This window comes from Anser cygnoides, chromosome 1 (genome assembly GCF_040182565.1).
Source record: "Anser cygnoides isolate HZ-2024a breed goose chromosome 1, Taihu_goose_T2T_genome, whole genome shotgun sequence".
NCBI lineage: Eukaryota > Metazoa > Chordata > Aves > Anseriformes > Anatidae > Anser > Anser cygnoides.
Genome location: NC_089873.1, coordinates 210,366,846 through 210,383,903, shown reverse-complemented (window position 1 = coordinate 210,383,903; position 17,058 = coordinate 210,366,846). Strand labels below are relative to the sequence as shown.

Below are 17,058 nucleotides of genomic sequence, written 5' to 3'. Positions count from 1 at the left end.
TGGTGTTTACCTATTAGAACATTGGTGGGTGCATGGTTTTCCCAGTGAAACCAGTGACTACTGGAGTATCCCCAGTTCTAGAAGAGTAACTGGGGTAGGGATTAAGTTCAGGTATCTTGCATCCTTGTCTCCAAAGGCAAGTAATTCAGTCTGTGGCATAACATTATATGTATGGGGTGGTCCAGTTTTGTCTCTGATAGTGACAGGACACTCAGGGTCTGAAATTTAGAGGTGAGCTCCAGTTTGGAGGCAGATCCTATTCACAACTGGTTGAAAATGGTGGCAGTGTCGGTAAAGCCAGGGATGAAATCCCTGTAGGATCAGACAGACCTCACGTGCTGGCAGCTCGATGCCTGTTCCCTCAACTACGAGGTTTCTCCTGGGTCTTTGCGCCCCTGTGACGATGCCCTCCCCTTCTTTACCCTCCCCAGAGATCAACAGCGGCGTGGAGACCACGGACGAGCTGTCCCTCTGCTCCGAGAACGGCTACGCCAACGAGATGGTCACCCCCACGGATCATCGGGACACCAAGCTGCGGATGAACTGAGGGGCTTCCAGCCCAAGCCCACGTGTGGCCAACCCCGCGTTCACTCCGGCAACGAGAGCCGTGCTCTCCTGCTTGCCGTGGGACGGGAGCCTTTGAAGGAACTGCTGGCTGGGCAGCTCACCCCTTCCCGTTCCACCATCAGTGGCTGCTCCACCTCCCTGGTTGTGAGGTTGGGGGGCTTTTTTTTTTTTGTAAATATGTAAAAAAACAACAAAAAAATCTGAATTTTGTCTTTTTTTGTGTAATTTTTCCAGGGCATGAGTGGAAATACCATGTTAATTAAATCCTCTACCCTTATGGCTGAAGTTATTTGAATTTTGGTGTGACAGCCTCAGTCCCGGGGGGGCGCTGGGACAGCTCTCCCCACCCTGCTCCATTCCTTCCCTCGGTGCAGCGACGGTGTAGCTGAATTGTTTAAACCGTATGTTGTGAAGTTCTTGTGAAATGTCACTTTTGTTCTGTTTTCCTTGTTTGTTTTTTTTTTTCCTTTGTTCCGCTCCCTCTCCCCCTTCCTGGGCAATGAAGTTTTAGCTCTAATTTAACTGTTTGGAGGAGAGAAGCTTTCCTAGGAGAGGAGACTGCTCTTCCCTGCTGAAGCTCAGAGCCGGGGAAGGAGTTGCACTGGCTCAGTCACTTGGGCACCTTCTCCCTGTCCAGTCCCCGTTCCCCAAACCTGGATGTTCACGAAGAATGGCCTTCTTGAGATGTTCTGCTGTAGTCTGAAGGCAAACCCCGCGTGGTAGCTGAAGCTTGGCCTCTGCTGGCAGCAATGCTTTGATTTTGTCCTTGTTCTTCCTATCTTCTTCATGAGTTGGGCTCTGTTGGCAGCCCAGATGGCTTGCAAAAAGCAACGTCACGGGCACCATCTCTGCTCACGTTTGGCTAAAGTGCCTGCCACTCCAAGTGGTGTCTGCAGTTGCTCTTTGCTTCGCCGTGCAGGAAGAAGGGGCAGTGGTGCAGTGTCAGCCCCTCTGCACCAAGCAGATGCCCATGTATGAAGGAGTTGTAAATAGTCTGGAAGGCGAAGCAGCCCAGGAGAGTAATTTATTCCTGCAAGGAGACTTTTCCTCCTTGCTTCGAAAGCAGGATCTCTAAAGCTGCATGTTGGTGTCCTCCAAAGGAGCGGTGTTTTTTTTGCAGCAGATGCTGACAAGCTCACAACAGCAAGAGCTCTCAGCAGCGTGTTTCCAATACAAAAGGCTTTAAACCAAAATCCTAGATGAGAGATTTAAAAATATAAAAGCTCAGAAACCAAGTAGATGGCAGTTACATTTCATCCTCTCCCTGAAACAGCCTGCAGCCAGCCCAAGGGCAGGCTCAGCTTGCTAGAGGAGCCTGGTTTTGGGTCACTGCTGTTCGCACGGAGCTGGTTCCCAAGGCAGCTGAAGCCAGCCCGAAGGCTGCCGGCGATGTGAATGGGGCTTGGCTCCGTCCCCGCAGCCCTCTGCTGTTGGGTCGCTCCCTTCCTCGCTGGATCTCGGTCGACACAACGTGCGAAGTGGGAAATCCCATTGAGCACGAGCTTCCTTTGAAGCCCTGAAAATGCCAGGACCATGAAAGTCGTTTCCCGTGGAGGGGATGGGAGCCAAAGCTCAGTCTTTGGGCTCTGGCTGAGCCAGGCTGCAAAGCCCTTGAGCTGCTGGGAGAAGTCCCCTTGCAGAAAAGAAGGGAGGTTTGGGGATGCTGATGTGCATCACGTTCGACACCTAAAGCCAACGGAAAAGCCGGAAACAAGCCCCAATAAACAGCTTCGAGCAGCTTGTTCTTGTTCTGGCAATACTGAATTGCTCTTTTTTATTAGTTTCCTGAAGTAGTGTTCTGAAACACCAAAGTTTTGGGTTCAGTGCATAAGAATTGGGGATGAAAGTGGCAATCTTAGCTGTAGAAAAGAAGAGAAGGCATGTCAAAGTAACATAAGAAAATACCCCTCTAATGCAAGTAAAACCTGAATTGTGCTGCTTAGGAGATGCCTACTAAAGCATCACAAATTGAGTTTAATTTATTTGCATCTACCCTGTTTTTTTATGAGTGTAGGTGGAACAAGCCCCTGGTCCATACACCCTCTTACCTTCCCCAAATACTCTTCTTCTATATGGTACTCTCTCGAGTCTGTGAAACATAGTATTTTTTTTTTCCTCCAGAACTACAAATTTTGGTGGATTTGAAGGCTTTTGAGAACAACGTTGCTTCTCCCTTTAATGCGGTTGTTGTATTGAAACATTCCCAGTGGATTGTCATTGCCAAGTGAGAGATGTTAAATCTCAGCACCTGTCGATAATCACCTGCATGTTCTGTTTTTATCCTTGGAGATGACTTTATTGAAAGGTGAAGTGCTTAAAAAGCTTGGAAGTGTTAAAAAGCAATCCAGCAAAGAGTTGTTGTTTCCACAATTCATTTTTTTATGATGAGACCCGAACCTTACGCGTGATGCACTGACTGTTACCGTTATCGTCCTGAAGATTTGCTACTTTTTTTTTTTTTTAAAGATGATACTTTTTTGATGAAAATAGAGCTAGACCAAAATGAACTCTGCGATCCTCTGTGAAATAAACTGTCAGTATTCCCCTGCCAGTCTGTGGTGCTGTCGTGTGTTCTGCAAAATGGTGGTGCCTTGCTCTTCTTGCATTGATCTTCTCCGTGGTTCTGCATTTTCGTGCCTGGTGGGGGGGAAACCTTGTGGTCTGAGCAGGGGAAGTGTTGGAGACCCATCCTTCTTGAGATCAGTTGTGCTGCATCCTCTCTTCCATCCAGATTTTATGAGACAGCAGCTGATAAGCAGGCAAGTGGAGAAGAAGTGACTCTGCAGGCCTGAAACTTGAATGATAACTGGAATAATTGCTTGGTGCTTGTGGCTGCATGGGGACAGTGATGCGCCCATATAAGAGATCTGGCCGCAGTTTTCAGCCAAAGGAACGGGAAGCAATTTATTTCTAACAAACTTTATGCAAGTCATCGCCCCAGGGTTCTGTGAAGGCCAAAAACCAAGAGCACGTTCAAAGAGGAGTAAATGGCTCGTACATCCATTAGCACTTCTTAAACACAGCAGTCCGGATGCAAGATCCAGCTTGAGAAGTCCCTGAGCAGTTGTTTGCTAAATGCGTATGTTAAGGGAAAGGCTTGCTTTGTGCTTGCTCTACTTCTTATTCCTCACCCCCGGATCTGCTCCCAGCTGCAAACGGCGGAGGGTGCTTTGGGTTAGGAGGGGATCTCGTCTGGGCCAGCCTGGGATTGTTCTTTGTTAAGCAGCTGTTTTCTCCAGGCCATGAATAGCTGCATTTAAGGGATAGATGAAAGGGATTAAAGTAAATACAACACTATCTCATTGGTTGGTGATGGGTAGGCAGTACTGTGTCAAGGATTTGACTGGCTCGGGGAATACCATTTGAGTGTTAAAAATGAACTAGCCCCAGGGGACAGGGCATATCCAGAGTATATATATCAGGTGGGCTCCTGATATCCACATTATTGAATAATCCAAAATGGGGGGCTGTCGCTGCTGTACCCTGCGGAGAGGTACTGAAACGTTGGAGGAAGAAAAATGAGAGTCGTGGACTCTGTTATTCAAACAAAAGAGCTGAGGATTGGTCGCTGGCTCTAAGCCCAAATGGCTTGGGACAGCCAACATTGTGCTATTTAACTCTTTCTTCCTAAAACTGCCCTCATTTGTAAGAGCTTAGTGGTACAGCTGGGATAGTTCTCAGAGCATCTGGGAACCATTCCAGCACTTCACATTTGCTGGTAGAGCTGTAGTCCTGGGGTCTGGGAGGTGATGCCCTTGTGACCATGCCCTAGGTCTACGCGGATATCTGCCCTCAGAAGGACCTCTTCTATCTCTGTGAAAACCTTCATGTGATGCGGAGGCTCAGAGTTTGTGAGGTTCAAACTGGGTACAAAAAGCCCAGCTGTGATGTGAGCAGCTGCAGTGGCATGGGGCTGCAGTGGCACAGGGTCATCTTTCTTTCTTCTTTCTTCTTTCTTCTTTCTTCTTTCTTCTTTCTTCTTTCTTCTTTCTTCTTTCTTCTTTCTTCTTTCTTCTTTCTTCTTTCTTCTTTCTTTCTTCTTTCTTCTTTTTCTTCTTTCTTCTTTCTTCTTTCTTCTTTCTTCTTTCTTCTTTCTTCTTTCTTCTTTCTTCTTTCTTTCTTCTTTCTTCTTTCTTCTTTCTTCTTCTTTCTTCTTTCTTTCTTCTTCTTTCTTCCCCTTTCCCTTTCTTTTTCTTTTATTCTTCTCTTAAGCTACTTCTTTTTTTTTCCTCCCTCTCTTCCTCCTGAGCCCTCTTTCCTCTTCACTTACTGCTCTACCCCCCTCACCTGCGTGGCTCCCTCCTGCTTTCTCTCTTCTCCTGGATGCTGGTGACTGCCCTTCGCCTCTGCTAACTGGCTGCGGGCAGGAAGGGAGGGTCCTGACTCTCTCCATGGCAAGCTGAAGCACACAGACAGCTGTCCTGGGTAGGATATATTTCATCCCTGGGGCATGCAATGGGGAGGTACAGACCGTGGTGTGATCGGGTCCTAGTGACTGCCTCCATCGAGATGTCTCACCGTGGTCTCCATTACCTGATTTATCCAAAATTATCTCCCACTTTTCCTCTTGCCTTTTCCACTCTTTTCTACTTGTTTTCTTCTTAGCTTAGCTACATCCCTCCTCCTTCCTATTTCTTTCTTCTCCCAACACAGTCGCTCTGCTTTTCCTGCAGGAACCTTTCACTCCACATTCACACGGAGTTTTTCAAGAAGTTCCTGGCCCTACAAACTCTTATTTTCTTTTTAATGCTCACAGCTTTGTGCCTAATGGCTTCTGTGGGCCACGTGCCATGGGTTGAGTGTTTTCAATGTGAAGAAGTGGCTTTACAGTGGAGTAGGACTCAGCTCACAGCCCCTGCACTTTCAGGCTACAGGGTGCTAGCCCCATGCTGTATGGCTGCACAACACTGGCAGCTTTATAACCTCACTGAAGGGTATCCAAACCCCAAGAGATCTGTTTTTGGTGCCCCACAGGGCAGGGTCAGTGCCTGTGCATCCTGATGACCCAGATCCCAACCATCTTTAGCTCCATCCATGCCTGGATGTGGCCCAGCAGAGCCAACTTGATCGTGGTGGAAGGTCCTAAGAGCAAAAATTCCCCAGCCTTCCCAGCCCACAGCACAGGCTGGGAAACCACAATCCTTTCCAGGTTGCTGCTAATTCATATGCAAATGCTGGGAGTGAGCAAGATGCCAGCTTGCATCCCAGCAAAGGGAGAGGAGCAGAAAGGATCCAGCCAGAACATGTGGTGGTGCTGCTCCAGGGAAAGGTGATTTCAACATGGATATCAACATGCAGGGTGTGGTGGTTATTAATATTTCCTTTGTGTTTACTATGAAATAATGCAGGTTGTTCAAAGTGATGCTGGACATGGGAGGGAAGGCAGCCTGCAGGCTGCTGGTTACTTCACGGTGCAAATATTGGGCTCCCCAGGGCTGCTTTGCTCCCTGCTGTGAGCATTTACAAATTCAGCCAGCAACTGGGATTGAGGTGGAGGGGAGCACGCTGAAAGCCACTTGGGACAAGCCTCCCCTTCTGTCCTCATCGTCCTTATGGACCTAATTATCCCACATTAATGAGGGGCACTGCAGCTCCTCACTGCCCCAATCCGTTCCTGCTACAGGCGCCTTTTTTGCTCGCAGAGCCCTATTTTATTTATCAGCTTTAGCGTGGTTTCCAGAGAGCTGGAGTCTCCTCCAAATGAATCGTTCCACCTGGACCCCAATTTGCTCTCCAGATGGCTGGGCCCTCTGAAGCTGCCCTGGTGTGATATATTTTCCCTGAGCCTCCACGGGCTTTCCCTGGGTTTTGGCTCCTCCCTGGCTGCCTGTTATTGACAGCTGCGTGGCTAATGCCCTGTAGCTCTCTGGCGTGTCATTCGGGAGAAACAAAAGCAGATTTATCCCCCTCCTCTTTAGCAGCGAGGATAAAAGCGGGGCTTTTGTGCTTCCCCTAGCATTGCTGGAGAAGGGCTGAGCGCGCTTTGCGGAGGGGACCCGTCTCCACACTGAGCCCCGGCGTGGATGGGAGCTCTCCGAGAGGGAAGCTGAGGCTTCGCGAGGTCCCACCTGGAGGACACAACCTGTGGGCCAGGTAACGTTGGGCTTCCTAGGGAGCTTGCCCCAAAATACCTGGTGCTTACTGCTGGGCTGTGCTTGGACAGAGAGAGTGATGTGGAGAGGAGCGTGCGTGGGCAGCGGGGGAACCCAGTCCCCCCTTGGAGTTGGATTTGTATTGTGAGTAGACAGGAGGGCTGTGAGCTGGGGAAAGGAATTTGGATTAATCTGGGGTGGGGACACATCTCTTTGTAAGCTGCGAGAGACCTCAAGGGCTTGGAAACTTGTACAGATCAGGGAAGAAGCCCTGACTAGCCCAGAAGCCGGGATGTAGATGCATTTATCTTTCTTGGCTGGAGCTGTGCGTGTCGGCAGAACACGGAGCTTGCTGTGCTGTCCAGAAAGCTGCCTTTGTTGTAACTTCTCTAAATCACTTTGAACCAACTAACAGCATTTCCCTTCTGTGCAGAGCTCTGAGCACCCATCGGTGCCATTTGGGATGTTTGGAGCCTTCACCCACTCCCCCAGGGTTTCTTAGATATTTATGTAGGGCTCGTCATGCTGCTTCATACCTCTTAGGGGCTCTGCAACACCCCATGGCAGGAGTAGAGATGTTTTTGTGTGTGTTTTTGCAGGCATGGAGGATATGATGATATTTTACCAGGGTAGTGGGGCGGGGATCCTCAGTACGAGGCTGGGTTGTCCTACACGTGGCCACTCAGGTGCAGGTGAGGTGCAGATGTAGGAAGAAAGATCACAGGCTCGAGTTAGCACAGGGATTTTGACTCATGAGAAGCTCAAGGTAATCTTCCTCAACGGGTGTGATGCCTGCTGTCCTGCCGAGGACTGGGTGGATGCCACAGAGCAGTTGATGTCTGCCAGCTTGTGACCCCATCTGGGGACCTGTGCTCCTGCCAGAGGCACGTGGTGAGATGCTCCAGAGCCTGGCTCAAGGGGTCAGGCACTTATGAGCAGAGCCCGAGCCCCCCAGATGTGCTTGTTTGCTGTTATAGAGCCTCAGAAAACCAATCTAAAACCTTCATGGCCATGATAGAAGCTGTGATAAAGAGTGCTTTGCTGGCTGCCCTCGCTGGTACCCATCTCAAAGGGCAAATCACAGAATTATAAAATATCCTAAGTTGGAGAAGACCTGCAAGGACCATCGAGTCCAACTCCTGGCTCCACACAAGACCACCCAGAAACCAGACTCTATATCTGAGAGCATTGGCCAAGTGCTCCTTGAGCTCTTGCAGCTCAATGCTGTGACCAAGTCCCTGGGCAGCCTGTTCCAGTGCCTCTGGGTCTGAGCCTCCCCTGTCCCAGCTGTTAGTACAGTGTAGGTTGGGTAAGGTAACTGCCTTAGAAAAAAAAAAAAACATCTCCTAAAAACAGAAAGTTTGTTCTACTGAGATAGTGTTGGGTTGGAAATAGCCTAGTGCCCACTGCTGTGTTGTGCTTTGGAGGAAATGGTTATTGAGGATGAGCTATGCATGTGGGTAAAGGGGTGTAGTCCAACTAGATTTTGGCTGGAATCTGAACTTCCCCATGACACTGAGAAAGATGCAGAAACGACAATGGTGTTGGACGTCATGGGGAGATATTTTAATGAGCACGCTGTTCTCTTGCCTTCTTCGCTGCTTCCCAATCAGGATGCGTCGAATGATGAAGGAAGAGTCAAGTTACAGGACGAGCAGCCTGGAGAATGCAACGCGTGACCCGAGCAAAGAAAAGCTGCACATGAAGCTCTGCAGCGGGTCCTGCCATGCTGAACAAATCCTCCAGACACTGAACTCCTACCGGCAGAGTGGCATCTTCACAGACGTGGTGCTATTAATCGATGGACAAGAATTCCCCTGTCACCGTGCTACGCTGTCAGCCAACAGCACGTATTTTCGGGCTATGTTTGGTGGCAATCTCAAGGAAGGCCACCAGAATATCATTAACATCCAGAAGATTTCTGCCTCTACCATGTCTCTCCTTCTTGACTACATGTATGGGGGGAACATCGTCATTCAGGAAGACAACGTTGAGGGCATCTTGGAACTGTCTGACTTGCTGCAGATCTCCAAGCTCAGAGATGCTTGTATCACCTTCCTTGAAGGCCAGCTCCACCCGTGCAATTGTTTGGGCATCATGAAGTTCGCCGACTCATTCTCTATCGCTTCCCTGACCGAAAAGAGCAAGAGGTTCATGCTGGAGTGTTTTGTGGAGGTGTCGTGTCATGAAGAGTTCCTAGAGATGGGTGTGAAGGAGCTGGTTGAGTACTTGTCTGATGAGCAGCTGGTGGTCCCCAAGGAGGAAGTGGTCTTTGAAGCAGTCATGCGCTGGGTACGGCATGACGTCCCTGCCAGGAAGGGAGCCTTGAAGGACCTCCTAGAGCATGTGCGACTGCCACTGCTTGACCCCACCTATTTCCTGGAGAAGGTGGAGATGGACGGACTCATCCAGGACTCAAAGGAGTGCATTCCTCTACTGCACGAAGCCCGCAAGTACTACATCCTTGGGAACGAGGTCAGCTCCTTGAGATCAAGGCCCAGAAGGTAAAACCCAGAGTTGTGTTTCCTAGACCTACGTGGCCTAAGTTAATGGATCTTAAAGCTGGTGGGGTGGGATTCTCTGATTTGTTAATTTATTTTCTATTATTTTTATTTTTTCCTTCCAATTACTTCTAGCCTCTTGGACATCAGCATGGCTCCTAGCTCAAAGGCATTGCTGCTGGGTCAGGAGTTAATGTCCTCTGGAAAAAAAACAAAACCAAAACAAAACAATAAAAAAAAACATATACTGTCCAGGTGTCTACCTATATACCCTCAGATTCTGTCTTTTGCACTGTTGATTTATTGATCAACAAGAAGATAAAGAACTCCTGACCTAGGCAGCTGGTGGTGTAAAGTGGAGGATGAAAAAGAAAAACAATTCCTGGGTACGGGTATCTGTGAAAGTCTGCACCTTTCTGTCACTTTGGCATTTGGATTTGCTAGATTTGGCCAGATATTTTTGAAGCCTCTGCTGCTTCTTTGTGGTCATGGAGGTCCCTCTGCATGTGCTTGGTAAGAGCACCCATGGAGACGTCTGCTCTGGGGTGAGTTGCTGTATCAAACCAGGTGGTTTGCAAGGCTCTCCACTCTTCTCTAGAAGAGACCCATGACCACAGGAGAAAGTTCTTGTGCTCTCCTGCCCTTTGGCCCCAGGAGCCCAGCTGTTTTTCTGCTGCTTAGGGGAGCAGCCTGGGCAGAAGGCTGGAATTTGCACCAGTGCCTCTCAGAAGTCCCGGCCTGGCATTTAGGGTTTCTGTCAGGTGGAAGAGCTGGTCTGAACCCTTTCAGTTTGGTGTGAGGCTTGAAGCTGCCTCTTTGTGCTGGATGACGCAACAGGTTGTTAACGAAAGAACTGCTCAATAACAGAGTCTGTGCTGACCTCCTCAAGGATGCAGATCACTAAAATTCACTGGGAATAAATCCCACCCCCAGCATCCACATTTTAATTCGCCTCCTTTTACAGCTTTGGCCTTAAGTGAGTAGTCTCAGGCTGTACAAACCATGGCAGGGCTGGGGATTGGACCAAGTCCTTCTAAATCCCCTTCCACCCTCCTCCTTCCTCTCCTTCCCCTCCTGCAGAGCTGTCCCTCTCTTGCCACCTACCAGCTGGCAGGATTTTCCTTCCCCTGCTGTCTCTCGCGTCTGCTCGCTGCTATTGGGTCTGGAGAGAGTGAAATTTCCTGGAAACACTTCTCTCTCCAGGCAGAGAGAGTGTGGCGGGCTGGCTGCCAGCAACAGCTTTGCACGCCTGTGGCCGTGTGTTGAGGATTAGGCTTGGATGTAATGAAGGGAGAGGGTGAGGGGGTAATGCCACGATTTGGCCCCTTTTCCACCCAAGCTGAGAGATGCCTTTAATTTGAGCATGCCTGTAAGAGGGAAGGTGTGTGGGGGGGTGAGGGGGTGGGGGGAATGATTTGCCTAGAAAAATCAGTGGCTGATGAAGGAGTCTGCCAATATCCTAAATGGGATAGGAGACTTAACCATGTCTTTCATGTGCTAGGTTCATGGAACTGGCAGAAGTCATCATCATCATTGGGGGCTGCGACAAGAAAGGCCTTCTGAAGCTGCCCTTCACAGATCTCTATCACCCGAAGAGCAGGCAGTGGACGGCCCTCTCCAGTGTGCCCGGTTACACCAAGTCAGAATTTGCTGCCTGCACACTGAAGAATGACGTGTACATATCAGGTGAGATGCCCTGGGATGGCTGCTCCCTTCCTGCTTGCAATAAGCAGCAGGACCTCTGCTTGGGCAGATACTCCCCATGTCTGTTTGGTGGGACTCATTCACGACTCCAGAGCAAAGTAATTTCTTCTGAGTTTTACTCTTAGGTGGTTTGCATTTTGGTGTTCCAAGGAGCCGATTTCAGCTCTAGGGAAGGATGGCACTATTAAAAAGCTTTTCTTCCTGCTTACTGGGGCATCTGTCCGAAGTATCCAGCTGTGGAATGAGCTGGTTTTGATGTGTACTGTCAGAATTTCCTATAACATCAGGGTCTTCTGCCTGGCCTTCATTTAAAATAAAATGCCTATCAGAAGAGTTCTATAGAAGGGATGGAGTAGTGTAATAAGTTCCTTAAAGTTCATAGGGTATCTTCCTTGGGAAGCTGAGTTTACATGAGTATGACCCAAGAGCCATCTTCTGGCCTAGATTGTTCCATTGCACAGAGGAACTATATGGTATGGTGGTGTACCGAGGTGATGGGATTGTCTTTGGGATTGCACCAGCTCTCCACCCCTTTTTTTCAGGGGGACACATCAGCAGCAACGATGTTTGGGTGCTGAGCTCCCAGCTGAACGTCTGGATCAAGGTCGCTTGTCTGCAGAAAGGCCGATGGAGGCACAAAATGGCAACACTTCAGGGCAAGGTAGGCCTGAATTTGGGAACAACCCTTACAGAGCACAGTCCCCTGCTTCTCCCAGTGTCAAGTACAATGAGAAACTGTCAGTGTTTGGTTGTTTTCTGGCTCATTTGGAGATGATTTTGGTGGGAGAAGCCTAGGACATAACTAAGGTGTCAATAGTCTTTGGCTGTGTTGCCACCTGAGGTAGCCAGCAATGAGGCCATAGCAGTAAGTTCTACCACAGGATGGTGGAAGACTTCTGCAGATGGCTGTGTTGAGTATTTGGATGAAAACCATGCAGGGTGGGGTGTTTCAAACTGGTCAACCTGTGTGCTGACACTGGATTCAAGGAGAAGGTTTTACCAGGGCCTGGCCTCTGCCCTTCTGGCCTAGCGTTAGCCTCGCCTCATGCACACCATGACAGCGCAGCCCATTAGGTGACTCCAGGAGTTTCTAATCAGCTTGCTTTGCTCCTTTTGTGGCAGATCTACGCTGTGGGAGGCTTTGATGGTTTTTACCGCCTCTCCAGCGTGGAGTGCTATGACACCTTCTCCAACAGCTGGTCAACCTTGGCCCCGCTGCCTCAGGCCGTGAGCTCGGCGGCTGTGGTCTCCTGCCTGAACAAGCTCTACGTGCTGGGCGGCGCTGTGGATGACACTGCTAACACTGACAAGGTATCGCTGGTGAGGATGACTGTGAAGTAGAAACACGGCTGTGAGGTGCAAAATAAGCCCTTGGCAAGTTCAGGCATGGGAGGTTTCAGCTCAGCTTTGGTCTGGTTTCAGGCATTGTGCTTTGAGAGAGAGGATTGAAAGAAAGCCAGCAAAGAGCATCAAGGATGGCCAGAGACCTAAAAAACATGGTTCATGAGGGAATGTTGGCACCTGAGTTGTGCTGAGAGTTTTAATGGCACTCAGCTCAATCCCTGAATGTTTAATCACGTCTGGGTCAGGACCAGCCACCCTGGGGGCTTGTAATTTGTCTGGGAGAGTTGAACACACAGGCCCACAGAGACACTGCCTGAGGTCCCAGCCAGTTGAAAAAGGAACGCTAGAAACCCTCATCCCTTTGATCATTGCACTGGTCTCTGGGTGTTGAAGCTCCTGTCTGTGTTTCTGCATCTATTTTCTTTTATTTCTAGTGGATATCAACTTCATCCAAGGAGGGAGATGAGGTTAATTCATGTTCCCATAGCTGCGTTTTTCCTCCCAGGTCCAGTGCTACGATCCAGAGGAGAACAAGTGGACGCTTTTGTCTCCCACTCCTTTTTACCAGAGGTGCATCAGTGCTGTCTGCTTGGACAACATCATTTATGTCGTAGGTGGACTCCTCAGTAAAATCTTCAGCTATGATCCAAGGGAAGACAGCTGGCAAGAAGTGGCCACACTCCCTGGGCCTCTGGTAAGGAAAAGATTTAGGAAAGAAGCCCTGAGCCTTCCTTCTCTCTAGAACAAACGTACCCATCTGTGCTTTGCTGAGACTGAAGGTAAAATACAATGGGGGGTTGGAATTGAGCATGAGAACATACTGACCTCTATATTTCAAGTCAAATTATGTACTTACCATCAATGACTGCTTGGAAGATGTGTTTCCCAGAGAAATCCCATATTTTCTTGCTGAGGCTGGGTCCGTACCAGCTGTTAAGGCCCTTGGAGAGGATTTGTGGGGTGAAAAGGTGGGTGTTGAGGACCTTTTCTCCATGCTGCATGTTGCAAGGCGAGGGGTTATGCTGGCTCTAACCTGGTGTGTGTACTGAACATGCACCCGCTGTGGGTGTGCATCTTGGTTTAACTTCATCACACTTGATTTCGTGTTTTTGTGCTCCAAGGCCAGGCTACAATGTGAGCCATGGCACAGTGAGTGGGGAGGAATGACGGGGGACAGCCCACCCCAATATGAGTTAAAATGCCACCATCGGTGTGCCCGTACAAGCAGTTCTGGCATGGAGGTGGTGGGCGACTCTCTGGGCTTTCAGCATCCTTGTGAGTCTGGGCAGCCACCAGGAACAGCAAAGCTCCCATCACCAGCTCGAGGTATTTCAAATGCTTGAAACCTTAAGACTGCAGCAACCCAGGAGCCAGACTCCACTTACCCTACTGACTTTCCATTCCTTCTCCAGAGCAGGTGACAGCTGAGCCCATTGCAATGATGCACAAAGCTGGAGGGCTGTTCCTCAGCTCTTGGGCTTTCCTTCTGCTTTCCAGGAGAGCTGTGGCCTGACGGTGTGCGGAGGGAAGATTTACATCCTGGGCGGCCGAGACGAGAACGGGGAAGGCACGGACAAAGCATTCACTTTTGACCCCGCAACAGGCAGCGTGGAGCAGCAGCCGCCGCTGCAGCGCTGCACCAGTTATCACGGCTGCGTGACCATCCTGCAGCGCATGAACAGATGACCGCGGGGCTTTGGCAGCATCCTTCTCCCACCCAGAGCCTCCCCTTGAGACAGTGGCCACCAGCGTGTGGACAGACAGCTCAGCTCTCTGCGGGGAAGGGCAATACAAGCTGCTGAAGATGTGCTCCAGCCAAGCCCTGAGCACTGTTTTGTTTTTCCAGGCCTGGTGATGCCAGTGATTTTGATGCTGATCTAGGTGAGAGGATGAAAGGGTGCTGGGCTGTGTGAAAGCTGCATTGCAGACCTTGCACAGGAGGATTCAAGTATCGTTACAGCCCCTGGAGCTACTGGATTTGACTTTTTTTTAGGTTTCCCTGGATGTAGATTATGGTTTTCTGCAATGTTGCCAACAGAGGCTCGCTGTCCTGCAAGGACACGTATTGTTGCTGCTCTCTGATGCCTGAGGCTGTTGCAGTCACAATTATAGTTACAGGATCCTTTTTTTTAGCTAAAGCTATCAGATATTTGTGCATTTAGCCCTCTAGAGCCCTGTGTCAAACCACAGTGCTGGCCTAAATGACATCCATGAACAGTCCTACCTACTACAGCAGAGAGCTGAGACCTCATAGCTGATACCCCAAGAAAATCTCTCTGGTAAATCGCTAAAAGCCTGGTTAAATAGGGTGAGCTCTGACTCCAACCTGCACATGGTGTATGAGGGTCCATGCCCTGAAAGCACAGAGTGCTGTATGTCTTCATACATGTTGCATAGTTGTACTGTCCAGTGAACTGTGTAGCCAAGAGTTTCTTCTTCAGAGAGCAGAGGTAGGCCAATGTGTAGGAATTAGGCAAGAAGTCCTGAAGCACTGTAGCCGCAGAATTGTGTCTGTCTCCTTTTGGCTCTGAAATGTGCTGGTAACTAGGAAAATAAACTCGATATTTAACAGGTTGGACCCAGGGCCCCTGAGAGCCTAAATGTGCAGCCTGCTTGGGGGTGCAAGCATTCAACAGCACAGATCGTGCAGCACCAGGCCAGTTGGCCTCACGCCTAGAAATGATCCTGAGCACATTAAATTTGTTAGAATAGCCGTAACTTTTGGTGTCTTTAGTCCATGACTGGACCTGGTAATTTCTGATGGGTCCACGTAGGTGTCCATGTTGTTCCAATAGGGATGTAGGTGCTGCCAAATGTAGAGTGGGATCTCTTAAAAACTCCCATGACTTGTATGTTGTAGGGTGCACCCCTCTACAGCAGGCTGCTGGCTGGCTGCTGTTCTCTCTGCACCTTTCTTTCCTCACCCCAGTGATGGCTTCTTCCTGAAGCAGTGGTGACTACTATGGCTATTGGCCCAGATACTCCTCTTTTCAGGGCCTTCTAATGATTTTAAACCTCCTGTTATTGCCTCGTTCCCCTTTATGGCTGGATTTTTTCTGGTGCTCTTTAGTACCTCTGTCTTCTGTGAGTTCCGAGAAGTTCACCTCTTCTTCGTGATGATATGAGGATCACCTGTAAAACATGGCAAAAAAGTTCCTGCTGAAGAAACCAAATTGGCTGGAACCTGAGCATGCTCATCTCTTTTCATTAGGAAATATGTGTTTTTCCATTGTCCACATGAAGAGCAGGGTGTTTCATTGCACAAAACGTACCTTACACTCCTCATAGTCACCTCTGAAAAGTCTCAGGGCTACGGTGGCCATTTTGTTCATCAAGGTACACTATTTATCTGTTCTAAGCCTCAAATTCTCCTCAAGGCCTGTGCACATAGGTTAGATGTTTTATAAGGTCATGAACAACAGGATGTGTCCTTCAAGCAACATAAAGGCGATTCAATGCTGTTATAGATTATTCCTCTGAGGAGAGAAAAGGAAAAACATGCTGGTAAAAGGCAATTTTATTTGCAATCAAATTGTAATCACAGATGGGCCTTTAGTGGGAGTGGTTATTTCACTAAAAACAGGCACCTTTCATTGATTTAGTTAAATTAGCACAGAAGAAAGCACAAGCATATCAACCCATGGGGTGATAGACTTCAGGGCCAGAGAGACCTTTATCTTACTATAGCCTGATTTCCTCAGGACCATCTCCCCACAGCAATTCTGCCTCTGTCACTGCTCCCTGTGCCTTAAGCAATTCACTGCTTTGGTACAGGGGCCCTTCAAAGTGTATGGATTGGGACCCTGTGTCTTCACCTCACCCTACCACTCATCTGGCCAAGGACATTTGTAGTTCTCCACAGACTGGCCACATCTTGAGTTGCACTTTGGAAACCACTGCTGGTGTTTCAAGAAAAGGATTGCACCCTGAGCTTGCAAGGGCACACATTGAGCAAAGGCTGAGGAGGCTGAGCAGTGCAAGGAATCAGCCTTGTAGAAGGGTTGGTCCCAGTGACAAATATATGCTTCAATGTATTTATTTTATAGGGTTGTAAACACAGCCATAGGTTGGCTGCTGGCATATCTTTGTGCTCATTCTTGGAAGGAGCGTAATAGTGTATTTGGACATAGTGATAGCCTTGATAGGAAAATGAGTTTTCCAGTTGCAGCTTTTTGGGTAAACATCCCTACTTTTACACCTGGCTGAAACACCCCTGAGGGAGCCTTGCTGAGGTGTGTTGACTCTTGTGTTTTGTAGCCCTGTTTTGGGGGACCTAATATTGGGTCTTAAACTTATGGACCTGGATTTTCCTTGTCTTAGGATGGGGCTTTTTCTTTAACCATCTGGCAAGAGAGCTGCACTAAAGAGGAGTTGGCATGCTGGATTTTTTTTTTTTTTGGGGGGGGGGGGGAGGGAGTGGAGGGGCAATGTTCAGAAATTTGTGGTTTCATTCCAATGGCAAATAAAGATGAGTGAGGAAAACTCCAACATTGCTGCACCACGTAACTGTTGCTCTCCTTAAAACTTCTTTCCACCATCTTTCCTGATTTTTCTAATTCCTCTAGGAGTCTTTTGCTATTCTTCACACCTTGATCCTGTAGAAATAAACAACTCCAAAGAGTAGATGTTCTGGTCACCTTTCCCATGTGCTTTTGACGTGTGTGATACATTGCAATAGGTGTAACACGGCGGTGGAATTTGTGGCATAGGTACTAAAACATTCACCATGTTCTTGGTCCTGATATTCATTGTACCACTGAAACATGTTTGTATTTTGTAAGGGCTGTGGGCATGCAGGGGAGGGATGGGGGAGGAATTTAACTTGTTATTCTTAGAAATAAATGTTTTCC

The 17,058-nt window shown here is 48.8% G+C and overlaps 2 protein-coding genes across 7 annotated transcripts in view; both read left to right on the top strand.

Annotated features, from left to right (window-relative positions):
- GDPD5 (glycerophosphodiester phosphodiesterase domain containing 5) overlaps positions 1-3,118 on the top strand; it is a 165,304-nt gene extending 162,186 nt beyond the window's left edge. For all 5 annotated transcript variants that reach the window (XM_048047963.2, XM_048047968.2, XM_048047965.2 and 2 more), the window contains one exon: positions 432-3,118. In XM_048047963.2, coding sequence (XP_047903920.1) covers positions 432-547 — 116 coding nt within the window. In that variant the 3' untranslated portion in view covers positions 548-3,118. The remainder of the gene's footprint in view (positions 1-431) is intronic.
- Positions 3,119-6,355: 3,237 nt separating this feature from the next.
- On the top strand, positions 6,356-16,601 carry KLHL35 (kelch like family member 35). 2 transcript variants are annotated; one of them, XM_013191307.3, is made up of 7 exons: positions 6,360-6,660; positions 8,273-9,163; positions 10,662-10,846; positions 11,407-11,525; positions 11,987-12,175; positions 12,714-12,902; positions 13,706-16,601. In XM_013191307.3, exons 2-7 carry the CDS (start codon positions 8,274-8,276, stop codon positions 13,892-13,894), a joined length of 1,761 nt encoding a protein of 586 aa, XP_013046761.2. In that variant the 5' UTR covers positions 6,360-6,660; position 8,273; the 3' UTR covers positions 13,895-16,601. The 2 variants fall into 2 exon arrangements, with proteins under 2 accessions (XP_066846124.1, XP_013046761.2); XM_066990023.1 differs by lacking the exon at positions 11,987-12,175 and having other exon boundaries at positions 6,356-6,660.
- Positions 16,602-17,058: the final 457 nt, after the last annotated feature.

Bases quoted from the DNA above. Each gene is read 5' to 3' on its own strand.
- KLHL35 (XM_013191307.3), top strand. From the start codon at position 8,274: ATGCGTCGAATGATGAAGGAAGAGTCAAGTTACAGGACGAGCAGCCTG. The intron at 9,164-10,661 runs GTAAAACCCAGA...TTCATGTGCTAG, and splicing joins TTGAGATCAAGGCCCAGAAG to GTTCATGGAACTGGCAGAAG. The intron at 12,176-12,713 runs GTATCGCTGGTG...TTTTCCTCCCAG, and splicing joins ACACTGCTAACACTGACAAG to GTCCAGTGCTACGATCCAGA.